Genomic DNA, 24,820 nt, shown 5'->3' on the forward strand with positions numbered 1-24,820 from the left:
TGCACATTAATGTTTATAGTTTATATAGGATAGGATTATAGCAGGGACTCTTTAAAAACTATCTTATTAATATTTACTATATAATATTAAAATATTATTGTGTAGATAGTTTTTTAATAAAATATATAAGAAATTGTTATATATATATATATATATATATATATATATATATATATATATATATAAAAGACTAGAATTCCAGAATTTCACTGTTAACTTGTATCATGATTGCTCTTTCTCTCTCTCTTTTTCTCCCTCTTTCATAAAACTTACTTTTACTTTAAATAATTTAATAATTTTTTCTATAAAAATTATCTTTATATATTGATATAACCTAAAATAGTACCTTAACAATACTTTTGAAATCAACAAAATGTTATTTCATGTATTCAGATATTTGCTTAAATACAGATTTCTGAATATGAAATAATATTAAATATACTTTCTAAACAATATATATGAGATTAATGTATTGCAAAAAATCATTGCTATACATACAGCACTATCTCACAAGTATAAAACAGATATGAGAATAATTTATTTGGTTTAGAAGTCTACCAGATCATCTGCATTTCTGTTTATTGGATCTCCTTTCAATAACGCAATGATCATACTATAAAAGAAAAAAATAAATTATTATAAAGAAAGAGCACATTAGAGATAAAGAACTTTTAATATATAGATATTACTTACCAATAAAGATAAATAAAAAATAAGATTAAATAATATCCAAGATAGATCAAACAATTCCTAGTGTGTCTTCTCAATTCTCCACGATTATGTATTTCTGTAGGATCATATACACCCATATTTCCACTAGGGATACCAAAAAACTCATAGAATAACCAAAGAGTCATTGGCAAGTTCGTCAAAGTTAGTATTAATTGACCATGTATTAATAACAAAAATATCAAAAATGTATGCGATACTAACTTTGGAACGACCCACTATAAAATAGATAATAAACAATTAACAACTTTTTTTTACTAATTAAATAAATATAATACAATTACAATTATAAGATCTTATAAATAAGCAGGCTTTTACTTTCATATGATTAAAAACAATATGCACAATATAATATGATAATATTCTTAAAAATTTACCGCATTCAATTTTGAACAACATTGCTGAGCGTTTAAGTAGTCGCATTCCAGATCTGATAATGTTATAATCTATAAAAATACGTCAAGAAAAATACAAAAAATCAAGCAAAAATGCTGGAAATGTAAGAGAAAAACGGTTATTAATTATAACTATAAAATAACGTCATAATTCGATAAAAAAATAACAAGGTTAAAAATCAAATACGGCGCCGATACATGTTTGCCATATTGCAAAAATAATACGATGTATAAAAATCCCTAGTAAAAGCTTGAAAATACAATAATACGTATATTATTGAAATATCATGTATGTAGGTAAATGTAGCGAGCTGTATTCATAACGTATAAGTAAAAAAGGATACAAAATAGACTAAAAGAAAGAGCACAGATCCAGTATTAATTAAAGCGATGGCAAATAATAATGGCTCTGATATCAAGCCCATAGCGAAGATAGATCAATTTTAAGTAATGCACGCACTCATAAATATTTTCTTCTACTTTAGTATATCACTCAGCCTATTTTTTGCACAGTAAGTTTTCATAAAGCACAAGTCAGTAACCGCGACAGAAGTCGACACTAACATGTACGCCACTCTGTGTTGCATCATGGAATTTAAAAGTATACTGTCGATAACATTAATTCACATGTATGAATTCACACACCGGTAATTCACATTCTATATGTTTCTTATAAAAAAAAAATGGCTTCATCAAAGAGATATAATTAAATATCGATTTATACTAAATTAAATTAACCTATTTATCCTTTCATTACTTCGATAGATACTTGAATGTATCAGCTAACATATAATCTTAGCATATAATCCTCTGACTCACACATCCGTCATCGTTCTCAGAAATTGAATAATTTTTATCAAGGATTGAACAAATTTACATATTGATACAAAATATTGTCTTAAATTAACAAACAATGGAATATTTCGAAGTTTCTATCATTAAACTATAAGTTCTTTACATTCTCATAATTATTATACCCTTCTATTTTAACCTATGATATTTGAAAATTAGTTTTATATATAGAAGATTTATTTATTATATATTATACAGATGAAATATTTTCTCTTTACTGTACAAATATAAATTAGTAAACTATAATTTATATATATATATATATATATATATATATATATATATATATACACAAACAAGTTTTCTACTTACCGACATGTAAAATTTAGTTCTGATACTGAATACTTTCTATCGTCGTTACCATAGACAAGGACTTTCTAAGAGTCCAAAAAGAATATATTATCTTATATAATATAAATCTAATAAAAGCTTTATTTGTCCCGTAAGACTGTTCATTATCCTTAAAAAATTATATCTAGACTCGTTATTAGCGTAAATACTGTTTTTGGCATTTTACGTGATATATAAGTTTTGTATAGTAGCGCCTCTGGAACTTTGCGGCAAAGAGAAGAAGCTCGTACCTGCAGTACTGATTTTCATATACACAAATGGTGTATTTTGTATCCAAGAAATAAACGATTGCTTTCTTATTTGTATATGTAGATTGATGCTCAAATTTTCTAATTCATTCTAAACTTATGGAAAATCGTAACACCAGGTAGATATAAAGTAATTTTCATTTAATATTTCAATAAACATAAACCTTAAATTCGGAGCCATTACCTTCATTTAATATTAACAAAACAGATTGTTATTTAACTAATTTTTTTGTAATCCGACAAATAAACATCGAATACAGTTTCTTATTATAATAGTGATACTAATTATTTTGTTTCAAAATTTCATTGCAATCGCGCGCGTAGCAATATAAAGTAATGTAGTGTGTAGTGTAGTGTAGTATGGTATAGTGCGATAGTATAGTGTAGTAGCAGGTGGCAGCAAGTAATAACAGATAGCTCGTATATGGTCAGACGTTTAAATAGACAAGCGAATCATTCGTATGAATATGCTTCTTTCTTCCGTACAGGTAGGATGAGGAGAACAAATTTTACATTTTCTATTCTACTTATGTTCGCCATCATATCCACATATTTCAAAGTTCAAGATATTCATCAGCGATTTATTTCCTACTATTATTGGTGTCTTTTATATATTCTGAGCAACCTTAATATATAATCACTTTTATTTTCTTTTATTGTCGTGGCTTAGTTCTTTCTACGTGTTGTTCGATGAGCGTTAAGTTAGAAAATGCATCTGTCACAGATTAACTGTTTTACTAGATAGGACTCTGAAATGTTCCTATAGTCCGACGATTCATGCGCCGCCTATTAACTCTATTGTGAAACACGATATCCATATGAAATCGTCGCCATATTGTAAAGCATTCTTCGACAACGCTGCCCTCTTTCTTCAATCTCCTTTCATAGGTTTCTCGACAATTGGGTAAAATGGTATGTATTTTATATCCAAAAATTATGATTCAATCGTAATATAAAATAATTATACTATGATAGAATATGAAGCAATAGTATTCTCTTATTTAGATGTTATAAATATTATAACAAAAATGTTATATATCGATAATAAAATTACTTTAACTGTAAAGTAAGATCATCGGAGTGAACGTGTATAAACATCGACATAAAACACCGATTAAAGTGTTTTCTTATGTTATATGAGTAAAATTGTGTGGTTCTAATTCCTTTTTTTATTTATTAGGAGACATTATATCTTCAAAATTAGTTGATTTTATGTAAGTAACGTGTATAAACAACATAACCTACAAAAAGTGTTTTGATTTTCTATTACAGACGGAAGCCACAATCAGAACTCGGAAATTTATGACAAATCGGCTACTATGCCGAAAGCAAATGGTAAGCTTTACAATATCAATCAATATATGTAGTTTTTAAAAATAATAATTTATCATTTTTATAGTAATTATATGTTGTATCTGTATATTACAGGTTGTGGATGTACATCATCCCGGTCAACCATCTGTTCGTAAAACAGAAATACGAGAAAAATTAGCCAAAATGTATAAAGTGACACCTGATGTTGTATTTGTTTTTGGCTTCTTAACACACTTTGGTGGAGGCAAATCTACAGGATTCGCTCTCATTTATGATACCCTAGACTTCGCAAAGAAGTTTGAACCAAAATACAGGCTAGCAAGGCATGGTCTTTATGAAAAACAAAAACAAACAAGAAAGCAACGAAAAGAACGTAAAAACAGAATGAAGAAAGTTAGGGGTACTAAGAAAAGTAAAGTTGGTGCTGCTTCTAAGAAGGTAGGAAATACATTTACTTTTATATTTGAAACAAGCAAGGATAAAATAATTTTTAAAATTAATTTGCAAGGGGAAATTCTCAATTATTGCATGTATTTATCAATATTATATCACGGCAATGGGCTTAGCAATTATTTTGTTCCAAATTTAAGGACTAAAATTTTTAATGTTTTAAGTATCATTTAAGTATAAAAGATAAAATATATAACAGCAATATGATTCTTTGTCAAAGTTCTATTTATTTAAATTAATATCATAAATGGCAACAATTGTTTATATGGTCATTTATTCTCTTTTATGCATGCTATGGTGGAATACGCTTTTTATTTACTTTCTAGGGGAGAAAGTAGACAAATGCTCATCATTTGCACTACAAACCTCAAGAAGGAATAGTCTCTTATTCTGACGCTTACATATGGTCAGCATGTAATTTCAAATTCTATTGTGTTTCATATGATTATGGTTTTAATTGGTATTTCATATTGTTTGAATTTATTTGAAAGATATCTTTTCAATCGCTTTCTTAAATAACTACAAATTTGCTATGAAAGTTTCAATACTTATAATACATAATTTGTAGATCACTAGATAATTTATTAGATAGCTAAACGTATGAAAAATATATTTAAATCTAAAAAAAATGTATATTTTAATTTTACTCATAACTAATAATTATTTTCTATGCTAACATATTTAGTAATCAACTTAGAAGTGTAATAGTAATATAAACTTACTTCTACAATACTATAAAAATCCCTTAATTAAAATAATTATGCTGACTTGAGTCTAACTTTGCTTGTTTTTTTCTTATATCGCGTAAATTTATAATAATAATAAATAATTCTTTTCTTTGACTTATGGCTTGGCTTGGCTTGGCTTGATTTGGCTTAAACAAAGTGTGATTATAAACATAGTAACTCCTTTGCAATTTTAACCAGCTTCTCATAATATTTCCGTGTGCTTAATTTTAATACAATCATTTATCTTGCAGTAAACCAACTACACATCAGGAAGGCCACAATGTCCATAACATCAGCATAAAAATTGTTATAATTAATTTGAACAACAATATTAAGATAATAATTATGATAAATTTTATGAAATAAAATAGTGTTCTTCTTGATGATAAACATCATCTTATGTAATTTTTTATATATGATTAATTATATAGAAAATAATAAGCAAGTAATAATTAACAGATGTATGTTATAGATTTACGATTATTTTATTAAGGGAATATAACTTCAACAGAAACTGAATTGCCTGTTGATTCAGTTTCATTGTCTTCCAGTAATACCACAGATGCTTCGGTAATACTACTTTCGATTGCATCACTTTCCATTGTGGTTTGCTCCGTCGAAAATGCAGTTTTCGTGGTTGGTGGGGACAACGTGGTTTTGAATATATTTTTATAATTATAATTTGACCAATCATCGCCAGATAATTGATACGTTGATTGATCAGGTACGAAGGAAGAAGACATATCCCAACCCGTTGAATCATTATAAACAAATTCATTATCGATCATGTCTCCCATTCGAATGAAGTACCAACGACCAATACGGAATCCGATATCGTATTTCGGATCAAACGTTACTTTAGCTATAACATATAAAAAATCTAAAATAATTATACCAAAAAAAAAAAAAAATGCCGAAAACTAAAGGAGAAGTTATTGTGACTTACACAAATCTACAAAGAATCCACCAGAGTTACGAACGCGATCTTGTAGCTCAGCTTTGTCGAGATTCATTATTCCTCCATCTTCTGGATCATTAGATTCAGATTTCCTTCCTAACAAACGATCCCTTAGAGTTCGAAACCATTCTCGCATTCTTTCACCGAATTTAGCATGTGTTAAATCTCCTCGGAATCCAGTATTTTCTAAGAAAATACGTCATATGGTTTAGTATTACGAGAAAAGCAATTTTCATAGTTTCTACTATTACTATAATATGGTTATATGATGTTACAAATTCAAGTACATCTACCCTTAGCTAATTTATTTATTTGCGATATTACTTTAGACGTTTATTGCGATTATTTTAAGATATGTAAGATCACAAAATTGATAGCGAAGTTGACTTCTTAAATTTATCAGTATGTTAATCCTAACTATAGATAATACAAAACCTTCATTATAAAGGCCAATCGAGGTAGAAATTTGGCACGTCAAGAGGAACACCAAAAGAATCGGTAACCACATGTTAACTCAATGCAAAAAACGTTATTATTAACAATAACTATTTTTTCCTTAGCTTTATATATACTGCAGGAAGTATACGTCGTGCATGTTACGATTATCTCATTAGTGCTAGCAATTTTATCAATAATCAAAATAAATTCGAGTTACTCTTGCGAACGATTGACCTTGACCATTATGATATTGATATAATAGGATCTCTCAGATTGAGAACGCCAGATAGCGTTGTATTGTGCCAATGTTACATGATACATTTTATTAACGTATTGCATTATTAGCAGAATTATACTGGGATAACTTGATTTTCTTGTTATATTGCCTACAAATGAACTAAAGTTGCATTGTTAGAACTACAGCATTTCTAGCAATCTTGGTTCACGTAGAAACGACAGAATTTCAGTCAGAATCTCGTATTAGACGTGACATCATGTTGCGGTACGAAGTATTTACTCTGGATTTTCATTGATCGGAGAATGCCCATGCTACCCAACGAACTCTCGAGCTCTTTTTAATCTCCCAAACAGCCCATTTCTATCTTGGCTGGGTAGAGAGACATGTCACGTGATGCAGTGACGGAAGAACATTTCTACAGACCCGTAGTAAGGTGCACGAACCGGCCAAGTATCTATCTGCTGTTATCTTGGCAAGACAATTATTAACGTTATTACACAACCTGTAGTGCCTAACACATTTGATTCGTTCAGTTAATTTTTCTGGAATTATGTATTGCCGAGGTTTAACAGAAATTGATAACTTGAATAATCTTTGAACAGTTGAAACATTTGTTGTTGTGTGGTAAGAATCTAGCTATAAAGGAAGAACGGTTAGCTTTTACGACATAATCAAGTATTTTTATTTAACATTGATCTCTGTTCGTCGATCCACATATCTTAATATATAATCGGAATATTTTTTCTGAATATTACATATCCTTGATACAACTCGATATTAAATTTTTCATATTTTACAAGGCCCATGTATACACGGTACACAAGTACAAAGTTGTATTCATGCAAATATATGAAAATTATGTAATCCCTCATATCACGTTGTCATATAATTCAATCGAATGTTATAGAAATTACTGACGGTCATACGGCGCATGCTGCTTTCGTCACGATAACGATCGGCATAGCGATGGAATTTGTTAAAAAGACATATAACGCTAGAAAAACATGAAAAACGTACGAAGATGGCTCATATAGATACAATTAACTAGTCGAATACTTGGGCCTAACGGAGATAACAGCAAAATAATAGTCACAGATATCTTGTTGATCTTAGAACGTGAAAATTCTACTGTTAATACAAGTGAGAAAAGATAACACGTTAGAATACTGTAACATTTCCACAGATATAATGTCATCGATCTGCGGTAAAGCCTTAGAAGCTACATATTTTGGCAATGTAGGTTTATGATCAATGCTATTTTAGCCTCCTGCGTTAAGGACTCTTCTTGAACAATTAAGAAAAATGTCTTAGGAACGTACGACTTAAGTAAACCGTTGTTGCGTAGGAAGAATTTTTTTCGAAATCAAAACGAATAGGGGTTATAGAAGATATTAAACAAGGATAATTGTAGCGTCAACAAAAAAGAAGAATTCCGAATCGAATGAGCCGAACGAATAACTTGGGCCAGTCCTGTACCTACCCACACTCGTCTAAATGTTGTCGGGCTATACCCTTGTTAGAGAACAGTTACCTTCCTACCCAAGCGTATTTCGTACGAAAGGAGAATACGTTTATCGATTTAGAATTGATATTCGCTTGTAATGTTGGAATTATCGGACGCCGAAGCGCCTGCTCGTGCTAAAAAGTAAAAGATTTCGGAGAAAAATAATAATCAAAGACGATAAATCGTGATCGTGATTTTTAGTAGGTAAAGCTTTGTGTAGCTGTGCTTGCCCGTAACGGACGAGGAAGAAACGCTAAGCGAAGTGGTCGTGGAGTGGGGAGGTAGGAACAATATGTCTACTACCAACTCGAGCCGCTTGAGCTCGATTCCATTTAACTTGGATTTATTAAGAGTTTTTAACATTGAAATAATTCCTCACTGATAAAGATAATTAAAGCTTAGGTTACGATGTTTGGCGAAGGTGCAATGTGGGATGATTATGGAAACAATAACGAAGACAAGGGCAAGGAAGAACCGCCTGAAAGACTTGTGGTTGATGTGGATATACCACTACTTAAGATTGAGCCAATGTCCCCAACTAGGAGTAACTCTTACGAATCCCTACAGGTATATTACATATAGTTTTTTCTAAACACCCTAATATTTACGATATTTAGTTAAGGTGTTTCTCATATTCAACGCGTTTGGTAGTTTCCATTGAATTAATCGTGAGAATCTTAGATCAATTAGACGTGTCAGTGTTATACCTCCGATGACCAACGTTGGGGGGACTCTTGTGTGCTTGATGTAATAGTGGAAAACTTTTCGTGCGATTCTTTAAACAATGATGTGTTTCTCGCGATTAAATACGATCCGGGTGATTTGTAGAAATTGATCGTGCGTTCTGATGATTTATGAATTAATTTGAAAAAAAAAAAAATTTTTTTTTTTTTTTTTTTTAACAGATTGGAGAATATCATTTATACATATCTTTCATATTAATATAATATATGTATTTTATTACAGAGTCCATCACAACTACCTATTGTTACCCCACTTAAGTTGAAGGATCCAATTATTCTTCTCGAAAAATGTGATAAAATATGGGAAACTCTTAAATTAATTAAAAATGTACAAAGTACAAGATCAGAAAATACGATTGATCATCCTATAGACCAAAAAGTAGATATGACAAATTTAACTGTATCTTCTTCCGAAAAAGATCCTTCTTCCGAAAAAGATCCTTCTTCCGAAAAAGAAGCATCATATATTATATATCAACCAGTATTGGGTAATAATAACAGCGCACTACCAAATTTCAAATTCTCAGTTAAAAGCACCAAGAAATTATTTCATTGCAATGTATGCGGCAAGGAGTATAGTGAAAATCGATCCCTTAGATCCCATTCACAAAAAATACATGGAATATATATACCGCCTAAACGTAAATGCAATAAGTCTAAATACAAAGAAATCAGTAGTGAATGTATAAATTCTGATCTGCACAATTTACAAACTGCACAACTTACAAATAACACAAAAACAAATGAAAATAATCTCCAAGCAGAGAAGAAAAATAATCTGTTAGATAAGGAGATTGTTCAAACAAGATATGGATATCGTGCGAAATGTCCTCTGTGTAAACGTACTATAACAGATTTGCATAGGCATTTAACTGAATATCATAAAATAGGGTGTCCAAATCTTGTTATGAAAGAATTAGAAAGTAATGCACTAGTACCTACAAAGATTAGTCTTCAGGATTTAACAAAAGCAATGGTTAATACAATGTCATTATCTGAGGTTTCAGATAACGAGAATACAATGATATCAGAACAAATGACTCAAAGTAAGATCAAACTGAATGAGAATGAGAATGAAATATCAAATGTTGAAAATGCCTCAGAGAATTTACATACAGAAGAAGTTTCAAAATTCAAATGTGAAATATGCTTTGGAGTATATGCCAGTTATAATAGTTTTTATAAACATAGTCGTATTCATAGGAGACGAGGAGAAACTAAAAATAACTTCAATGCTCTCAAATGCCGTTACTTAAATTCTCCATTAAATGCTAAACGTACTGAATTACTACTGTCTACTTCTGATTCACAAAACCAAGAAAAAATTAAAAGAATTTCATTGGATTCTATTGAAGGTGTAAATTCACAAGATCCTGAATACAATGGTTACAACAATAATAGTAAAACAAGAGCAAGTAAAAAATATCTTGATAGATCATGTACATGTGGAAGATCATTTCGTGAGTACCATACTTTAGTATTACACAAAAATAGTTGTAAGTTCAAAGATACTAGTGAAACAGAGTCTTTTATGGAAGACAATCCTGATCGAGATTCTGGAAGTGGTATTAATATTAAAATAAAGAAGAAAAACGATTCTTATGAAATAGTTAACAGAGATAGTGGTGATGAAAATAAATCTAAGGATTCTGGCCACCCTTATGATTGTGATACACCATCAGATATTTCAGATTTTATTTTTGAAGATTGTAATGAAGCATGTCAAGAAAATCGTTCCCTGAACGTACTTGAATCCTCTAAATATAGTAAAGATCATAGTATATTGAAAATAAAAACAATTGATGAAAATATTGATGTTGACATAGAGGAAGATTCACGGAATATTTCACTTAATGAAAGTGAAGAAAACAACCAAATTAATAAGAACATGCAGATTAAAAAGGTACAGGAACAAAAAGGAAATGTTGAAGTAGTGCCTACATATTTGTGTGAGACAATTATGACAGAACAATCAGAAATGACAAATGATTCAAATATTTTAAAAACAAAACAAAAGTCAATCAATGCAGAAAATAGTACAGATTTCATCAAATCTAAGGAAGAAAAATCGACTGAAACTAGAAAAGCTTCAGATCCTTTAAAAAGAAAAAAGGAAAATGTGATTAAAATTGATAATCAAAAGTTATTATCAAATACATCAATGTATGTAAACACAATTTGTCCTTGTGGGGAATCATTTCAAACTTTAAGAAGTTGCAATGCACATATAACAAAATGTCATCCATTATTTCTCAGATGTGGTTATTGTGTAGAAAAATTTAATAGCATTGGCGAATACAATAATCACAGATGTAATGTAAAACAAGGGAAAAAGTTTAGTGAATTACACACAGATATGTCTTGTCCTTTTTGTCATGCTGTTGTAAGAAACAAAAATGAATTTGATAAACACATTAAATATCAACATTTTGATCCAGAATTACCTTATCAATGTCATGAATGCACACGAAAATTTCCTAGTAGTACAGGGTGTCAATTACACTTTCAAAGGGTACATGGCAAATGTATATGTAATGTATGTGGTACAAAATTAACTTCTGCAGCAAAATTTAGACACGAAGGATATCATTATGGTCTTGGCTTCCCATGTCACATATGTAAGAAGACTCATTCAAATCGAAAACATTTATTAAATCATTACGAAAATATACATGGAGAAATTGATAAGTTAATAACATGTAGTGTTTGCTTACAACCAGTAAAGAAAAAATCGTATAGCTGGCATATTTATTCTCACAAAACTGTAACAGCATGTAAACTGTGTAAAAAGGTCTATTGTGATGCAAGAACTTTAGAACATCATATTATATCATCTCACAAAGGTAAATATCCCTGGATTAAATGTAATTTTTGTACCAGGAAATTTTGCAATAAAAAATTACTAGACACCCATATAAGAAAAGAAAAATGTAATCGTTATCTTCTTCAAGTTCAAAAGAAATTAAAAAAAAGTTCAAAAGATCGTACTTTACCGCACAGTTAGTGTTTTAAGACTATGTATTTTTACAATCTTAAAACAATTTTGTTTTCTTTATGAGAATAAAATAAAATTAGAGTACATATAACTTTATTGCATTTGGTAAATTGCTATGATAAAAATAATTCATACTTTGATTTAGACTTAATATAATATAATTCATTATTCAACATTTTTTAATATAAATAATTAGTATCATTGCCCTGGTTAAACATAATATTGACTGTTTTTATTTGACTTAGATAAATAGAATATTGTGATATTTGTAATATATATTTATAAATGCTCTTGCTATATAAACATAATATGTAGATAATAATTATAGCTTTTGAAAAATTCAATCTACAAATTTAAAATATAATCAATATCATTATACTAAAATAATGAATACTATTCATTTACACATTTTAAGTCTAATTCTTCCATGTTAGAAATATTGTAAATATTCCTGCTACAAAAATAAGTAGTTGTTTAGATAGCACAAATGTTGATTGTTATTTTTTCTTTTTTTATTGCAATTTACTATCTTCCAAGATAGTAAATTGCAGTTGACATTAATAATTTAATGACTTAATAAATATAATATGTACCATTTATCAGAAGATATATAAACATACAAATACATATACTTAAAATGAAATATAACAAAAATATATTTTTTAAATAATATCATAGTTTTAATCATTCATAAACAAAATGTTGATGTACCCGTAAGAAAACATACATTTCTCTCAATATACACCAAAGGGCAATGACTAATAAATATAATAAAATTGTTATGACACATTTCCATTCCAAATATTATATGAAGAATTTCATTTGTTTTTATTGTTAATTAAAACTAAGAATTTAATAAGACCAAATTAAAGACTAATTGTAACTAAACATATACATATACATGTATAAGGTAGACTACATAAAGTGTTACAAATTGTTTACAATGGAATCATTACAGGACTTGAATATTATTTAACACTCATAACTACATAAATTACTTATTTATTTAATGGAAAATAACTTTAAGTCCATACCTATAATTTGCTAAAAACAATTTGTGAAACTTTATATATATCTCTCTTTATGTACATATATGTGTACATAGCATATATGCTTATTTTTATAACAGATTATTAATTGACTATGCAACTTGGATGCACAGATCTTGATTTTAAAAATTTCTTTAGAAATCGAAAATAAATATAATAATTAGTAATTAATATAAAAAGTGTAATAAATAGGATTCATTAATCAAATTTTTATTTTAATTAAAATTATTTCTACTTTTCTTTTTTTGTTTATTATTACAAAGTAGAACTTTAAAATAAAAAATTGTTTATATTCTCCAAATTGTTTAATAATTCTTTTGCAAATTATTTCGATCAAAATAAAATGCAATTATACATTATAAAAAATGTTGCGTATGTAAAATGTATTTTTTCAATTGTATCTATAAAAATGTAATTGAATTTAATAATTGCATGAAACATACAAGATTGTTATAATTCACAAAAGCATATTTGTTTGAATTCTTATGTCAAGTAAATAAATTTTCAGCTTTGCATTTATATCTTTTGACAAAGTTTTACATTATATTTAGGCTCATAAAAAACTGTTACTTATATAATAAAATAGATATATCCTATGATGTCTTATTAAAAAGAGTAAATAATATTTTTTTCTTCTGAGAATTCATTTAAGATAAAAATATTAATTTGGCTTATATATATATATATAGATATATATAAAAAAGGATACGCGAGAATGCATGTAATGAAATTATATATAAATGAATTAATAAATATATCATTTTTCATGATACCTGTAATATGCATTTTTCAAATTAATCTTAATAATAATTAAGAGAATACTTATACAAAAGATAATTAAGATAATTTATATAATGTTATACCATTGGTAAAATATCATTGTATAATATATTAAAGTTTATAATAATATATAATAATAGGATATATGTACATAAACATATAATATTTCAATAAGAAATTGATGAGATGATAATTTGTAAAAATGTTTTAATGTGAAACTCTTTAAATTAAATAACATTAAATGATATAATATACTTAAGAAGTTCATTTGATTTTAGAAAATTCCAATTGAATAAGCTAATCCAGCATAAATGTGTAAAGTTATCACTCCCATGATTAAGGTTGTAAGTGCTTTTATAACTAGTGTTGACCAAGCACCAGCTAATAAAAGGGATGTTAAACAATCTAGAACAAGTGGCCTATACACTGTTAATAAAAGCATACAAATAACAATAGGAACTAAACTACGTTTTAAATCATGTCTTGACCATAGCCATACAAGTGTAGCAGTGGTTATATGTTGTACCTAGAAAAGAGATATATATAATGTATACCTAAAAAAAATTATTATTATTATCTTTATTACAGTAGACAGCTTAATCTCTTACCAAATTAATATTAGACTCTAAACTTTTTTGTATATATTTCCAATCAAATTCTGCACCACGTGCACCAACCCATAACAATAGAAATCTTGTGAGAAGAACTTCTGCACCTGCCCAACCTATTCCTGCAGTTAATACTTTAGCATGACCTTTACCAGGAATGCCATTAAGTACTAGGAGGATTCCTACTAAATCTGCTAAATCTATAGAAGACTTTAAAAATTCCTATAAGTAAAATATATGGTTTGTATAATATATAATTTGCAAAATTTTTAGTAATAATATTACAATACACAAAATTATAGACTATGATTTATTATCTGGATATTATGATTTATTAATAATGACTTAATGATTTTGATACATACACCAAATAAATCAAAACCTTCCTCTCCAACACTATCTGCTGTAGGAAAGAAAGTAGCAAGTGCTAACATTTTTACTAATTGTGTAAAAATATAAATACCTCCAGCTTGAATACATTTCCAAAAAGCGCCATATTCCGATCTATAAATAATACATTGTATTAAAAATATTTTCATTTATAATATTTCATATAACAGAATTATGTATATATATATATATATATACACACACACATTATATATGTATACTTACAAACCAGAGTATTTATAGGTCATATAATATGGAACATATACCAATGCTAAACAATTTCCAAAATGATATAGGGTCATCTTTTTATAATAAGTTTTTCCTAATTTATTTATGTATCATATAATAATCGAACACGATTCTTTCAACAAATCATGATTATAAGTTAACCTAATCGAAAGATAACGTTTCTCCAACTTTATTTTTGCCAGGATTACCACTACACGTCTTTAAGAGATTCAAGGTCATCATACCAACATCTGTCACATAAATTTTATAAATCAAGTACCTGGAGGCTGTCATGTAAGATCTATTGCCATTCTTATTTGGTATATGAATAAAAATTTTCAGTAAATATTTATTTAATATTTTAGATGCTATTTGTTTTCTAGCTCATTTTCATTTAAATACGCACCAATCAGTGATCAGACAGACTACAATGTGGAGAAAAACTTCACAAAATCATTAGAACTATTAGAATCATTAAAATCATAAAAATTTATTGTTATTCGAATATTATTCGTGGACTTTTTCAAATTTTTTTATAGGCACAAAATTTTAATCTAAAGTATCACAGATTGTCACTTTGAAATTAAGTTCTTCAGAGACAAATAACGTTTATATATCAAGATTTATGAAGGTGAAAATTAAATTAGATCATACATATATATGTTACATTATAAATCGAAAAAACCTATATATATATATTTATTTAATAATTTTCTAATTAATAGTAAAATTGGATAAAAGAAAAGAGTTCGTTGAAACATCAAATATAATATTATTAACTATGGATCAAAATAATTTTAAATCTCTTAAACTTGGATTTATTGGAGGTGGTAATATGGCAACTGCTATTGGAGCAGGTCTTATACGTAAAGGTGATATAAACAAACAAATAAATATAGAAATAATATATCTTAATAATTCATTATTAAATGAAAACTTTTTTTATATAGGTATCCTTGATCCTAAAAATGTTTGGGTGTCTGGACGCACTGAAAGAACACTTACTTTCTGGAAAGAACTTGGTGCTCAAGCGACATTTAAAAATGGAGAAGTTGTAGAACAAAGTGATGTTATATTCTTATCAGTTAAACCACATATGCTTGATGATGCACTTGATGGAGTTGTAAAAACACTTAAAGAAAAAATCAATAATAAATTATATGTGTCTATACTTGTGGGAATTTCATTAGATACTTTGACAGAAGTAAGTTGCTTGTATTTAATTTTTTATTCATACTTTGAATTTGATTAAAATTTTTCCAGAAACTTGCTGTTATTGATTCAAACCCTAGAGTGATTAGATCTATTCCAAATACACCTATAATGATTGGAGAAGGTATCACAGGTATGTCCTTTTTGAGAAATACCTTATTTATAAAGATTTTCACCATAATATATTGATGTATTTAACAAATTTTAGTTTACTGTACTAAAAACACACGTCAAGAGGATATAATATTAATAGATAGATTATTTTCATTCATTGGAATTAGTCAGAATGTTCCTGAATCCCTCATGAATGCGATTAGTGGTTTGTCAGGTTCTGGCCCTGCTTATGTAAGTGTGAAAAAATGTATTATCATCAACAATTGATTCATAAGATTGCATTTTCAGGCATATCTCATTATAGAAGCTTTAGCAGATGGTGGTGTTAAAATGGGAGTACCTAGACCAATGGCAACAAAATTTGCTGCTCAAGTACTTGTAGGAGCTGGTAAAATGGTATTAGAAACAGAACGACATCCAGGTCAGTTAAAAGATGAAGTTTGTTCAGCTGGTGGAACTACTATCACTGGAGTTCATGCTATGGAACGTGGTCAAGTTAGGTACATTAGTAAATATATAAGTATTTATATATACATATATTAAAATTCTATAATAATTTAAATATACATTCGTTCTATATTATTTTCAGAGGATCCATGATGAATGCTGTTGAAGCTGCTGTTAATAAAGCTAATGAAATGAGTAGAATATTTAAAGCTTAATTCATTAGCAAATCTTCTAATTTATTTTAATAATAGTTTATCACATAAATATAATTAAATAGTAGCTGTAAAATTAAAATAATCATAAATATATAATCTTTATTTAATCATATAAATAAAAAATATAATATAAGTAAGGTAGAAAGTAAATAATGTTCAGAGTTTTCTCATAGAATAACAAGTTTGTTCATCATAGAATAATTTTGATTTCATTTTGCTTACAATATTAATAAAGTTTACATATTTATTAAGATTGTATACATCATAATTATTCTTCATGTCATATTAAAAGAAAATGATTTTATAATAAAATACCTATGTTTTTGCATATTCCACACAACGTGAAGGATCTGTAGGATAGTATTCTTGGCATTTAGTCATTAACCTCTTTACTGCTTGAATATATTTTCTTTGTTTTTCATCATTCATTACATGTGCTACATTTTTTGAAAAGATCTTTTCTCTGCCAGTACGTGCGTGTATACCAACCATAGTTACACCAATAGGCCAAGGAGAATTTCCAATTGCCATTTGTAAGTATGCATCACTAGCCTAAAATATGAAATTTTCTTAACAAACTCTTTAATGCATATGTAACTAAGTCAAAAAATATTATTTATATATTATACATACCAGAATATAATTACGTTCAAGTAAATGTTTCACAATTTCAGTTAAACTATCAGTTATGTCTTCAGGAAGTGATTTATTTTTTAGTTTTCTAAGAAGGGGTTTTAAATATTCTCTTGTTTGAGCATAAGTTGCACTTGCCATTTTACCTTGTGTACTCATTTTTTCTTCAGATGTTCTACTATTTAATTGATTACCCCATACTTGTACTAGGAATTGGATAAATTGGATAATAACATTTATATCAAAGTCCCTGTCACCTTTATTTAATTTGTCAGACATTTTTTGTATATCTTCGTAAGTGGTACCTTCTTCAGGTACATTAACATCTCCTTTTACATTACGATCTTGTGATTTTGTGGATGTCAAAATTTCATTTAAATATGCTTGATCTACTTGTTCCATTGCCTCTTGAAAATCATTTCTAAAGCCCTTTACATAAATAATATAATATTTTTTACATTTTAGACTTGTAACAATAACAAATAACTTTCTTGACATAATATTTTATTACCTTATTAACTTCTGCTTCAAATATCTCATGTTTTCTTAATCTTTTAAATGCTTCTTTTTCTGATTCTCCAAATAACAATATAGGTTCTCCTCGTTCTCTTAATCTTCGTATTACTTCTGGCCTAGGTAATGTTGATTGTTCTAAACTATTATCTTTTACTGATTCTTGCTGTTCTTGACTCACATCAGATTTAACAATATCGACACTGGTATCGTTGGTCTCATAATTTTCAGTTTTATATTGAGACTCCAATTCTCCTCGTCTGAAGTATTTTTTATTTTGTTGCTAAATAAAAACCAATATTCGTAAATAAAAAAGCTTTTAAATGGAGAAGTAAAGAAAATATTATACTCACTAAAACATTACTTTCTTCTAATTGTTTCCGTTTTTTTAATATTTCTGCTTTCAAAATATTAAGACCACCTCCAATTGACATTTCTGAATTTTTTCTTTTCTTTTTCTTTTGTGACCATAACAAACTTATCAGTGTTAAGATTATTCATCACCTTTCACTCGAAGCGTGTGACTTTAGCGACACATACGAACAAAATATGAATTACAAACGCGAACGGAACACTGTGTCGCTATACTCAGTCTATAAGCTTATAGGTTATATTTCAGTCGCACATAATAACGATTGGATTAGTATGAGTTAGAATAAATACGATGCAGCGCCGAACGCATTTCTTTTACGATACAAATACATAAAAGATGATAAATATAATTCGTACGAAAATAAGCGAAATCACAAAAAAATAACAATGGTGGAAAGTTTATAACGTGGAATGAACTAATATATCGTTCACAGAATTTCAATATATTCGATCTATTTATATATATTTGTCCACAGAATTCTAATATATTCAATCTATTTATTTATGTAAATATTATATAAAAGAAGAAGAGAAAAAGAAAAAGAAAACAGAGAAGAAGAATTCTTTGCTACTTTCGCGAGAGAAAATAATTTCAAAATGCATTAAAATATTTCAAATTTCAAATAATTACGATTAACGCGTTTTGAAGCAAAACTATCCTGATTTAATAAATATTTCAACAAATAAGAAATCATTCACGAGTAAATCTCCGAAGAAATTTACTCGTGATCACTCAATGCTCTTTTAATTAATTACTAATTAATTACAACCAATCGAACCTTTTGTCCTCGACATGATTAAATGATCGGAGGAATTAAAAAATTCACTTACTACTTAAGAGGTTCTGCGATGGCTCTAAAACACTCGTCCACGATTTAGGTCGAAATTGAGGGTGGATGATTCGTAGTTGGTTGAAAATGAGATAGGTCGACATCGAAGTTGGTTGAGATCCTTTTCAGTGATGCAATGATTTTAATTCGCGGTAGTTATTTATTAACGGACGGTCACTGAATTTATTTCGCGAAACTTTATTCTTTATAAATACAGTCCGTGTGACTGTTAAAAGAACAAAAAACTTTACGAATAAACACTGACTCTAAGGACTGCATTGCACGCAGTCGATAAAAAATTATTTATTGTTTAAATAGTGAAACGCGAACGAACAAACACTCCATTATTTCATTGCTACGCGTACGATTGCAATGAAGTTTTGAAATATAAAAATACGAACGAAATAGTTGGTATCACTGTTATAATAAGAAACTATATAAATTACTTTAAGTCTTCGTTATTACTTTGTAGGATAGGTATCCTGCGAGAATTTCTACATTCACTGGTCGGTGTGTAAAGTCAAACTAATTGTAATGACTGCTAAAGTCAATTAAAGGATTGTTTCTGTTGACGTCACGCATGGCCACGCATGTCAAAATTAAGTTTAAAATAAAATAAATCTTATAAAATATTAAGGAAATATGTGATACAGGACTGCTTTACTGCTTTAATTTTTTTTTTTTTTTATTATTATCGGAAAAGATACTTAAGAGACTTTTCGATGTTCACTCGTCGGAGTATAAAGGATAACTGAATCATCAAAGTTAATTTTATGCCCGTACATATTGATATTGCACAAGGACAATAACAATTTTTATATATACAACGAGATTGAAATTTTTAATTAAAATTATTTTAAGTTTCTCTCGCGATATGATTTTTGTAATATTAAACGAATGTACTATTGTTTAAATATTAATTTACGGTACTCCGAGACAATTAAAGATTGTTTAAATTATTGGAAAATTATTAAAAGTATTAATTTATAAGCTTTCACGTTTGGAAAAATAATGCTTCGATGTTTATTTGTCGAAGTACAAAAGTAAACTAAATTGATAATCGTCAAAATTAATCCTAAGTCCAACGTAATATAAATATGTATATATTACACGAGGCCAAAGGTCGCGAGATCAAAATTTTTAAGTATTGAAATATTAAATTAAAATTATTCTTTTAAATGTTTTTTATTAAGATTTTTGTTTCTAAAAAATAAAATATAACAAAAACTAAATATTTTTTTTAAATTTAATGGTATCTCAAAAACTAAAATCCATTGCTGTGATTGGCTGAAGATATATTACCTTATTTTTAACATAGAATCATCATCGAAAAACTTATTCAAATACCTGAATGAATTACTGTAGCTTTTCTGTGTGAATGTTGCAAAACGCGGTTTATTGTATTTGAAATGGATCAAAAAATTTGATCATCGGATTACGCATACGAACAAAAAAACAATCGTTTACTTCGCCGAAATAAAACGTACACTATTCAACATTTATATGAACATCGGTAGATATAGTATAAGCTTTTTCCTTTTGCCACTAACTTCCAGAGGCACCACTATACGAAAGCTTTTTCACGACAAATGGCAAAGACAGTGTTTACGTGAACAGCGAGTACAGGCATAATTCTTGAGCGATTTTAATGAATAAGATCTCGTTTTAAAGAAGAAGGTTTAAGGGAGACATAGCTTTCTCGAATTTTTAATGAAGCTTTATTTTTATGCATAAACTATTCTCGAAAGAACACGATAGTTTGACACAATTTTTATCAAAGAAAATAAAGCTTTTTCAAAAATTCGAAAAAGCGGTATCCTAGATAAAACTTTCCTCTTTAAAATGATACCTTGTTCATTCAAATCGGTCAAGTATTACGTTTGTTCTCATTGTTGGCATAAACCATTACAAAAGTAGGTGATGAACAACCTTAACCACACAAACGATCATGATTACCCTAGTTTGTTTTGATTTATATAGGAATTTAATCATTTGAAAAAATAACTAGTGACAAAACTTATAATTTACAATTGAATACAAGGTGGTCAGTATTTAATTTTTGTTTCCAGTGATTGTTTCAGTGAGAAACTATATAAATATGATGTACACGTACATTCAATTAATAAAAATAATACAGGTTTGCAATCAACAGGTTGCAGCAGTGTATATCATAAAAATATTATAAGACTTACTTTGTGCCAATTTTGTAACATTTTTTTATAAAGGAATTAATTAATAATTTTCAAAATGATTCATGCCCGTGCATTACATTTTGTATTTAAAATAGCTGAACGTAAAGAAACAATGAAATTTTATCGAGAAATTCTTGGAATGAAAGTAGGTTTGTCATTTCACATGATTGCACCACTATGGTCAATTGTTCTAATATTAATTTTAATTTAGGTATTGAGACATGAAGAATTTGCAGATGGATGTGAGGCTGCTTGTAATGGGTCAGTTTATTTTTTATTAATTTTATTTTATTTATATAATCTTTATATTTAATTAATTAATTATAATGAACATCATTATAGTCCATATGCAAATCGATGGAGTAAAACAATGATAGGATATGGACCAGAAGATAATCATTTTGTAGTTGAATTAACTTACAACTATGGTATTTCTGAGTATAAAAGTGGAAATGATTTTCGTGGAATAACAATTAGCTCTAAAGAAGCAATCGATAGAGCAAAAAGTAATGGATGGCCTGTTGAAGAAGAAGATGGAAAGTTTGTATTGCAAGCACCAGGTGGTTACAAGTATTATATTATTAATGAACCACAACCTGAAGATAAAGGTAATGTTAATAATGACGATAAAATAGAGTTATTTCTTTGTACAAATTACACTTTATATTTATATTTTCCTATTGAATTTTTTATAACAGATCCAGTACAAAAGGTAACATTATCCAGTTCAAATCTTCAAACCACTATAGCTTATTGGAGAGATATTTTAGGTATGAAGGTGATCGAACAGGAGGATAATAGAGTTTTGATGTGTTATGACAAAGATCAAGCTAAACTTGAATTCATAGATATAGGTAAATGTTTTTATATTTCTTTAGAATTTCGTTTGAAATGTGAAAAGATATAGATAGATAGACATACATATTTCCTTCTAATTTAATTATTTTAATTCAATATATTAGGTACTAATGTAGACCATGCAAAAGCATATGGTCGTATAGCATTTTCTGTACCATTGGCTGAACAACCATTAATACAAAAAAAGATAAAGGAGAATGGAAACAAAATATTAACAGATTTGATAACTTTAGACACCCCAGGGAAAGCTTCAGTAAGAGTTATTATTCTTGCTGATCCAGTAAGTATATAAAATGTTTCTATATATTGATATTTGAAAATATATTTTTTTTACAATTGTAAGAAATGTAAATTTTCTTTTAGGATGATCATGAAATATGTTTCGTTGATGACGAAGGATTTCGTAAATTATCCGTTCCAGATTATCCAAGTGAAAAAATTCTGGATAGATACATTGCAAAATGATGTATTGCAGACGTTTTAAATATACAAAAAATTAAACAACAGCTGATTCTATGTTAAGTTATAATAATAATATATTATATATATAATATATATTGGGTAGATATTATGGTAGATATTAATGGGTTATTACTTTATAGATATTAATGATTATATAATCTGATAATAGATTAATAGTACTTTCTATTAATATAGATTTTATAATTCAGAAAAATAATATATATATTTCTAATATTAATGATCATGTTATTAAGAAGCCCTTGTATTCCTTTTCCCAAAGTAATTCTGAAAATTGATCAAAAAATTTTGTTTGAATATTTTTAACAATTCTACATAAATTTTATTTACATATCTATATATATTGTTCAAATATTGCATATTCATTAATGTAAATACATTTTACTATAAATATAAATTATTTTTTAGATATTTATTTTCTACAATAACTATGTGATTCTGTTATTGAAAGAACATTGAAATATGCAGCTATTCGCCCGGTAGTACTTGCGTCATATAATTATATATATAATTTAGTTATACATAATAGCTACATGATATATATAATTTAGCTAAAAATTTTTAATATAATTAAGACATAGATTTCGCAAGTACTACCGACCCAGGTCCCACCGCGTGGAGGTAGCTGCATCTGGGGACCCACGAGCTAACGGGGACTCTACTCTCTAAGATCCGCGAGACCGGCGTGAACAAATAATCGCCGAACAAATAAAACGAAGCCCTCGGTAGGACTTTTAATCGCGCTCGGACACTCACGTGAGTGTCCGAATGACTCTACTGCAAAATACGCATTACCGGCGTAATCTTATCTCTATATTAAGCAAATAAAACTAAGTCCACGGTAGGACACTTAATTCGCGCCCGAACACTCACGTGGTGTTAGTACAACGGTAATTCTACTCTAAAATACGCGTTCCCGGTGTTCGCGAGGCAACATGAGCGAACAGAGACATCGAGTCCGCAACGGTATCCTACTAGGGATGACGTTGAGGCCGTCAGCCTCGGATGCCCACATCCCACCTTTAAGCACGACCGTCCGTGCCTTTCGTATTTCGAACAATAAAACGAGGTCCACGGTAGGACCTTTAATCGCGCCCGAACACCTACGTGAGTGTTAGAAAAACGGTGACTCTACTCTAATTCGCGGTCCCGCGGGGTTGCATACACCTCACCATGGACTCAGGTGACTATAGATATAAGGTGGGTCAGTCAACGGACTGAACATCCTTACAAATAGCCATATACCATCCTCCTCAGTAGCACATAGACCGTCTCACTCTACAGTCATCCGATGACCGTATCACTACCGGTCATTTATTCGGTTTTAGCAATCAAACGAAGTCCATTATCGTAGGACTTTTCATCGCGCCCGAGAACACCACACCTGTGCCCGCCGACACACGCGCAAATGTTCTTGTATCCTACCCGTATTCCCGTCTAACAATGGAATATGAAACAAACCATTCGACGATACATGGGACCTGCGCCAATGCATCGAAATCAGTGAAGAAGAGAAGAAGAGGAAGAGAACGAAAAGAAAAGGAAGCCGGAACGTGCGCGCATGTTAAAACCATAGAACTTGAAAGAAAAGAGAAAAGTGTGTTTCTAAGATGGAGAGAAACACATGCACGTGTGAAAAAGATGGAATTGAAAAGAAGAGAAGAGAAAAGAAAAGAAAAGAAAAGAAATGATGGACCCGATCAAAACGGGAGTGCGAAAGTCGAGCTCGATTTTTCAATACTGAACGGAGACCCGCACTGAAGCCCACGCCCATGAGCCCCACTCATGGGACCCACCCGAAAGGAACTGTAATAATTAGTGTGAAATAATTATTTCAATTATTACATACCTGCACGGACCAATGAATAAAAATGACTGTGAACTTAATGCTGAATAAACGAAAGATATAAGAAACAATGTGAAATATAATTTGGAATTACAAAGAATAGATTTTGG

The 24,820-nt window shown here is 28.9% G+C and overlaps 8 protein-coding genes across 14 annotated transcripts; 4 read left to right on the forward strand and 4 right to left on the reverse strand.

Annotated features, from left to right (window-relative positions):
* Nucleotides 1–442: 442 nt before the first annotated feature.
* On the reverse strand, nt 443–2,466 carry LOC127069483 (protein cornichon homolog 4). Of its 2 annotated transcripts, XM_051006570.1 has the most exons (5): nt 2,289–2,466; nt 1,469–1,730; nt 1,107–1,175; nt 694–947; nt 443–613 (listed from the first exon to the last, which is right to left on the reverse strand). In XM_051006570.1, the coding sequence occupies exons 2-5, from the start codon at nt 1,547–1,549 to the stop codon at nt 547–549; spliced, it is 471 nt and encodes a 156-aa protein (XP_050862527.1). In that variant the 5' UTR covers nt 1,550–1,730; nt 2,289–2,466; the 3' UTR covers nt 443–546. The 2 variants fall into 2 exon arrangements, with proteins under 2 accessions (XP_050862527.1, XP_050862526.1); XM_051006569.1 differs by lacking the exon at nt 2,289–2,466 and having other exon boundaries at nt 1,469–1,895.
* Nucleotides 2,467–3,354: 888 nt separating this feature from the next.
* On the forward strand, nt 3,355–5,457 carry LOC127069484 (40S ribosomal protein S24). Of its 3 annotated transcripts, none has more exons than XR_007783551.1 (5): nt 3,355–3,487; nt 3,848–3,910; nt 4,004–4,327; nt 4,666–4,753; nt 5,319–5,457. XR_007783551.1 is itself a non-coding variant. In XM_051006571.1 (4 exons), the coding sequence occupies exons 1-4, from the start codon at nt 3,485–3,487 to the stop codon at nt 5,319–5,321; spliced, it is 393 nt and encodes a 130-aa protein (XP_050862528.1). In that variant the 5' UTR covers nt 3,383–3,484; the 3' UTR covers nt 5,322–5,457. The 3 variants fall into 3 exon arrangements, 1 of the variants encoding a protein (XP_050862528.1); XR_007783550.1 differs by having other exon boundaries at nt 4,666–4,745; XM_051006571.1 differs by lacking the exon at nt 4,666–4,753 and having other exon boundaries at nt 3,383–3,487.
* Nucleotides 5,458–5,533: 76 nt separating this feature from the next.
* Nucleotides 5,534–7,098, reverse strand: LOC127069481 (uncharacterized). 2 transcript variants are annotated; one of them, XM_051006566.1, is made up of 3 exons: nt 6,981–7,098; nt 6,014–6,211; nt 5,534–5,929 (listed from the first exon to the last, which is right to left on the reverse strand). In XM_051006566.1, the coding sequence occupies exons 1-3, from the start codon at nt 7,009–7,011 to the stop codon at nt 5,556–5,558; spliced, it is 603 nt and encodes a 200-aa protein (XP_050862523.1). In that variant the 5' UTR covers nt 7,012–7,098; the 3' UTR covers nt 5,534–5,555. The 2 variants fall into 2 exon arrangements, with proteins under 2 accessions (XP_050862523.1, XP_050862522.1); XM_051006565.1 differs by lacking the exon at nt 6,981–7,098 and adding an exon at nt 6,461–6,671.
* A 1,241-nt stretch (nt 7,099–8,339) lies between these two features.
* Nucleotides 8,340–13,183, forward strand: LOC127069446 (uncharacterized). Of its 2 annotated transcripts, none has more exons than XM_051006480.1 (3): nt 8,340–8,486; nt 8,603–8,772; nt 9,172–13,183. In XM_051006480.1, the coding sequence occupies exons 2-3, from the start codon at nt 8,614–8,616 to the stop codon at nt 11,950–11,952; spliced, it is 2,940 nt and encodes a 979-aa protein (XP_050862437.1). In that variant the 5' UTR covers nt 8,340–8,486; nt 8,603–8,613; the 3' UTR covers nt 11,953–13,183. The 2 variants fall into 2 exon arrangements, with proteins under 2 accessions (XP_050862437.1, XP_050862439.1); XM_051006482.1 differs by having other exon boundaries at nt 8,407–8,486; nt 8,608–8,772.
* A 776-nt stretch (nt 13,184–13,959) lies between these two features.
* On the reverse strand, nt 13,960–15,144 carry LOC127069480 (transmembrane protein 147). Its single transcript, XM_051006563.1, has 4 exons — nt 14,996–15,144; nt 14,746–14,884; nt 14,381–14,602; nt 13,960–14,298 (listed from the first exon to the last, which is right to left on the reverse strand). Exons 1-4 carry the CDS (start codon nt 15,070–15,072, stop codon nt 14,047–14,049), a joined length of 690 nt encoding a protein of 229 aa, XP_050862520.1. The 5' UTR covers nt 15,073–15,144; the 3' UTR covers nt 13,960–14,046.
* An 18-nt stretch (nt 15,145–15,162) lies between these two features.
* Nucleotides 15,163–17,139, forward strand: LOC127069476 (pyrroline-5-carboxylate reductase 1, mitochondrial). 2 transcript variants are annotated; one of them, XM_051006560.1, is made up of 7 exons: nt 15,163–15,292; nt 15,724–15,870; nt 15,949–16,202; nt 16,262–16,343; nt 16,419–16,555; nt 16,613–16,824; nt 16,914–17,139. In XM_051006560.1, the coding sequence occupies exons 2-7, from the start codon at nt 15,780–15,782 to the stop codon at nt 16,984–16,986; spliced, it is 849 nt and encodes a 282-aa protein (XP_050862517.1). In that variant the 5' UTR covers nt 15,163–15,292; nt 15,724–15,779; the 3' UTR covers nt 16,987–17,139. The 2 variants fall into 2 exon arrangements, with proteins under 2 accessions (XP_050862517.1, XP_050862516.1); XM_051006559.1 differs by lacking the exon at nt 15,163–15,292 and adding an exon at nt 15,482–15,629.
* Nucleotides 17,140–17,296: 157 nt separating this feature from the next.
* Nucleotides 17,297–19,857, reverse strand: LOC127069471 (pre-mRNA-splicing factor 18). Its single transcript, XM_051006553.1, has 5 exons — nt 19,336–19,857; nt 18,486–18,656; nt 18,131–18,415; nt 17,620–18,048; nt 17,297–17,538 (listed from the first exon to the last, which is right to left on the reverse strand). The coding sequence occupies exons 2-5, from the start codon at nt 18,564–18,566 to the stop codon at nt 17,302–17,304; spliced, it is 1,032 nt and encodes a 343-aa protein (XP_050862510.1). The 5' UTR covers nt 18,567–18,656; nt 19,336–19,857; the 3' UTR covers nt 17,297–17,301.
* Nucleotides 19,858–21,349: 1,492 nt separating this feature from the next.
* LOC127069478 (glyoxalase domain-containing protein 4-like) lies at nt 21,350–23,084 on the forward strand. Its single transcript, XM_051006561.1, has 6 exons — nt 21,350–21,671; nt 21,738–21,787; nt 21,869–22,134; nt 22,225–22,380; nt 22,489–22,664; nt 22,748–23,084. Exons 1-6 carry the CDS (start codon nt 21,582–21,584, stop codon nt 22,847–22,849), a joined length of 840 nt encoding a protein of 279 aa, XP_050862518.1. The 5' UTR covers nt 21,350–21,581; the 3' UTR covers nt 22,850–23,084.
* The last annotated feature ends 1,736 nt before the right edge of the window (nt 23,085–24,820 follow it).

The sequence above is a fragment of the Vespula vulgaris genome, chromosome 15 (genome assembly GCF_905475345.1).
Source record: "Vespula vulgaris chromosome 15, iyVesVulg1.1, whole genome shotgun sequence".
NCBI lineage: Eukaryota > Metazoa > Arthropoda > Insecta > Hymenoptera > Vespidae > Vespula > Vespula vulgaris.